Consider the following 4,707-nt stretch of genomic DNA (forward strand, 5'->3'; position numbering starts at 1 on the left):
TTTTGCTAAGGATTGTTTTGGCTATTCGTGGTCATTTATGTTTCCATATGAATTTCTGTATTGTCATTTCCAGGTCTGAAGAGAATGATGTTGGTAGCTTAATGGGTATTGCGTTGAATCTGCAGACTGCCTTTGGTAGGATGGGCATCTTAATAATGTTGATTCTTCCTATCCATGAGCATGGAATATTTTTCCACTTGTTTGTGATTTCTTGGCGTTCTTTAAGCAGTGTTTTGTAATTTTCATTGTAAAGTTCTTCCACTTCTCTGGTTAGGAAGATGCCGAGGTATTTCATTTTTTTGGTAGCTACTGTGAATGGGATTGTGCTTTTTATTTGGATCTCTGCCTGCTTGTTGTTGGTGTAAAGGAATACAACTGCCTTTTGCACATTTATTTTGTACCCTGAGACTTTGCCAAAGTCCTTTATCAGTGTGAGCAGATTTTTAACAGATTCTCTTGGATTTTCAAGGTGTAGGATCATATATCAGCAAAGAAGGATAACTTGACTTCCTCTTTTCCTATTTGGATACCTCTGATTTACTTCTCTTGTCTAATTGCCTGAGCTAGTACTTCCAACACAATATTGAACAAGAGGGGTGAAAGTAGACAGCCTTGTCTTGTTCCAGTTTTCGGGGGAAATGATTCTAGTTTCTGTTCATTTAGTAATATGTTAGCTGTTGGTCTGTTGTAGATGGCACTTACTATTTTGAGGTATGTTCCTTCTATACCTAGGTGTTTAAGGGTTTTTATCAAGAAGGATGCTGGATTTTATCCAAAGCTTTTTCTGCATCTAATTAAATAATCATGTGGTTCTTGTTTTTATATATGTTGATGTATAATACATGTGCCAGATTTTAAAGATGAAGGCCTAGAAAGGAAGCTAAAGAGCTAAACTCAAATACCTCTGAAAGGCAAAACCAAATCTCTTGCAATCTTTTAGGATGAGGAGACAGACCAGCTAGCTTCTCAATCAAAAGCCCAGAAAAGCTGTATTCAGGAACAGGAATGAACCATATGTGGACAGAATCAAAATAAAACTATCTCAATCCAGCCTCAATCCAGCTCAATCCCTGTCTAGACAGAGGTTATCAGCTCTTCATCTACAGAGAAGAAAGGAAGAAACTTCACTGGTGAAAGAGTATGCCATCTGGTGCGTCTGTTCTTTTTTAATACAACTTCCAATAAAAATAAGAAATTACTAGATATGTACAGAGGCAGAAAAATGTGATAAATACTCAACATTAGAAAACAAACAATAGAAGCAGACCCACAGGTGATCCAGATATTCAAGTTAACATACAATGATTTTAAAATAACAACCATTAACATGTTAAAGAAAACAAGAAATGACAAAATGAATGAAAAGATGCATAATTTTAATAGCAGAATACATAAAAAACCAAATGGACATTCTAGAACTGAAAAAACATACCATCTGAAATTTCATTAGACTGGACACAGCATAAAATATAATTAGTAAACTTGAAAGCAGTCTACAAAAAAGCCCCAAAATTGAACATAAAGAATAAAAATTGGGGAAATCACAGAATAGGACAAAAGATGCAGGTAGGACAAAGAGAAAAAAAAATACAAACTCTAATATGTCTATTACTAGAGTCCCAGAAGGAGAAGAGAGAATAAAAGTAATATTTGAAAATGACCAAGAAGTTTCTAAGATTGATGAAAAATATCAATCAACAGACTCAGTAAGCCCAGGGAACCAAGAAGAATTTTTTTAAAAATCAGTCTCTATTCAAGAGGTTTGCAGAAAAATGATATTGTAAGTGAACAATCAGGTTGTATTTAGGACAGGTAAGTAAAGCTCAGAAGAGGCTAAATATACTGTAAAATTTATGATGAAAGATTATTTATGTACTCCAAAGTTTACAAAAGATGGATCTTAGAAAAGTATAAGGCCTGGGAAATTGAGTCAGATATATAGAGAGATGAGGCAGGATGGGATTCATCTAGATAGTCTCTTAGGAGAATTGGGTAACAAGTTTAACGTGGGTGTGTGGGGCCCCAGAAGACTGCTCTCTTGCACCTGTTGGTAATGTTGTAGCACAGGTAAGTGAAAGACTCCTCAGGAGATTATTATCTTAGACAATGGGGAATGCTTTCAGGGCCTTTTTCTCTCTAGGTGCAGAGCAATGTGGTAAGCTGGTGAAGAGGAGTACTCTCACCTAGAGGGAGAACTAGGGACTGGCTCTTTGAAGCTTTGTGATGTTAACAACAACTGGAGGACAAGATGAGGAGAGGTCATCACTTCCTTAATATATCCTGACCCTCAGCTCAAGTTCATTTCTGCCACCTGCTCCATGGCCATATCCTGAACTGAACCCTTACCCAGAATGGCTCTACTCTGAATCATAAATACAAACATTCCACTTTCTGACCCCCACCTTCTAGGTCTCCATCCCCCTCACTTAATTACTCCTATTTCTCTTCACTTGACTCCTGGAAGTCTCCACTTTCTGTATCAGCATCATAATCTGTTCTCATTTCCCACCCAGTCCTTAGAATCCTTGGCCCATCACTTCAGACACTCAGTAGCTTAGCTCCCTTACCTATTGCCCTTCCATTTTATATGGCTGGCAAAAAAAAAGTCAACTCAGTTATTTCTGTACCTACATCTGGTTGACTGAGTGCTACTTGAGAAAAATCAGACAACTAGGAAGATGGTACAATTCTCTCTACATAGTTTCAAGTATAATTGCATGGAGGTACAAATGAATAAAAGCTCATTGTAATACACTGAAATAATGCTACTATGTAAAAAGTAAAAAGTGAGAATTCTCTTTCATCTCCTTCCATAAAACCATCTCCCAAAATATCTGCTGTAATAGTTTGGCATATGTTCTAGGCGTGAATTATTGACTTTTTCACAGATAGATATACACATATACACATAAACACATATACAAATAAACATATATATACATATGTAAATATACATATCACACATATACATATAAGCAATCAGGCCAGGCACAGTAGCTCATGCCTATCATCTCAGCACTTTGGGAGGCTGAGGTGAGAGGACTGCCGAGACCAGCCTGGGCAACTTGGCAAGACCTCATTTCTACAATAAATAAAAAAATTAGGTGGGCATGGTGGCACATGCCTGTAGTTCCAGCTACTTGGAAGGCTGAGGCAGAAGGATTGCCTGAGCTCAGCAGGTTGAGGCTGCAGTGGTTGAGAATGTGCCACTACCCTCCAGCCTGGGTGACAGACTGAGACTCCAACTCAAAAAAAAAAAAAAAATCAGATAGGTAGCTAGAGCATAGTGGACATTTTCCTGGGCAACTTGTACTTTTTTACTTAATATGTCTTGGAGGGCATTTCTTCTGAGTAGGTACAGATATACTTTATTCTACACCATACCTCAGTCACATTTAGGTTATTTTCTGCTTTCACGATGAAAAAAAGTTATAATGAATATCCTTGTACATTAATGAGGAATGTACATGTGCAAGTATGTCTCTAAAGTATATCCCTAGATGTGGAAATGCTTGGTTAAAGGGTATACGTACTTAACATTTTAATAAACGCTTCTAAATTACCGTCCAAAAAGGAAGTACCAAACTGCCCTCTCAACTGCACACCTGGACAGCTCTCTCCCTCATTCCCCACACAACTTATCTTTGCTCAAACCTCCTACTGTACCACCACCCTCATCTCCACCCAAATACACAACGTTCTTGACAAATATCTCATGAGCTATTTGTAGAGAAAATAGAAGTCAACAGAAGATAACGTTCTTAGCTTCTACCCCAAACCTTCACAACCTACTATCCACCCTCATCCTGTTTTCCCTTCCTCCTATTATAACGGGGTGGGGGCATCCCTCCTCTTGTCTAAAGGCAATCCTGGTTGTGAGGGTCCTCTCCTCACAAAGGGCTGGCTACATTCTCTCCTCAGTAACCTCAATCTATTTTCTGCCCTCACTGCTCCACTGATACCTCAGGCTCTCCTTGGGCAGAATCCACGTGACTTCTCCAGGTCTTTATCTTAGATGACTATTGCCCAGCCTCTCCTTAAAACACTCTTCACAATGCCACACTCTGCTGGTCTTCCTCCTCTACCTATCTCTCTGGCACTTCTTTCTCACGCCTCCTCTTGTCCTCAGGTTTGTCTTATCCAAATCTTAAAAGTTAGAGTTTGAGCTTTCCGTCCCGAGCCTTTGCTCTTTCTCCCTGGAAGATGTCACCCGCTTTTCCCTTTCAGCCATGATCACCCCTCTGTCTTCTCTCTTGACCTGCATCTTCAAATTTGACTTCACTGTCTCACACTCCACTTTTCTCTCCAAACCCCAAACTCCAGCCCCTCCTTCAGGAAGTCTCTCCAGACTCTTCTCCCTTCGATCTCCCCACAGCCGGCCCGCGTCCGCCGCCACACGTCTCCAGTACCTCGCAGACCTGAGGGATGTAGTTCTTCTTAAAGTAGTTCCTCAGCCTGGGGCTGGCGTTGCGTAGCGAGGCCATGACCAGAGGCGGGACGGAGAAGCGGCGCTCCGCCGGCTGGCAGCGCCCGGGCGACAGGCGCCGCTCTGGGGCTCGGGGCGGGGCGCGTCCGGGCGTTGTCTCGGCAACCAGGGGGCGGAGCGCGGCGCGGCGCGGCGCGGCGCGTCGCCGGGCAGGGGGGCGGGGGACGGGCCTCGCGCCAGGCCGGGTGGGCCGGGGAAGTGGCGGGAAGCCCGCCTCCCGG

General features: G+C 41.9%; 2 protein-coding genes across 3 annotated transcripts in view; one reads left to right on the top strand and one right to left on the bottom strand.

The window, feature by feature from the left end:
* The window catches only part of FBXL13 (F-box and leucine rich repeat protein 13), a 280,181-nt gene extending 275,645 nt beyond the window's left edge, over positions 1 to 4,536 (bottom strand). The window contains exon 1 of one of the 2 annotated variants that reach the window (XM_008055123.1): positions 4,410 to 4,536. Coding sequence is in view for 1 of the 2 variants with exons in the window: in XM_008055121.2 (XP_008053312.1) it covers positions 4,410 to 4,484 (75 nt within the window). In the remaining variant the exon portion in view is untranslated. The remainder of the gene's footprint in view (positions 1 to 4,409) is intronic. The other variant, XM_008055121.2, reaches the window with a different exon arrangement.
* The window catches only part of ARMC10 (armadillo repeat containing 10), an 18,496-nt gene continuing 18,271 nt past the window's right edge, over positions 4,483 to 4,707 (top strand). The window contains exon 1 of the mRNA XM_008055127.1: positions 4,483 to 4,671. Within this exon, the coding sequence (XP_008053318.1) occupies positions 4,483 to 4,671 (189 nt within the window). The remainder of the gene's footprint in view (positions 4,672 to 4,707) is intronic.

This window comes from Carlito syrichta, unplaced genomic scaffold (genome assembly GCF_000164805.1).
Source record: "Carlito syrichta isolate Samal-C Ts95f unplaced genomic scaffold, Tarsius_syrichta-2.0.1 Scaffold301691, whole genome shotgun sequence".
Lineage (NCBI taxonomy): Eukaryota > Metazoa > Chordata > Mammalia > Primates > Tarsiidae > Carlito > Carlito syrichta.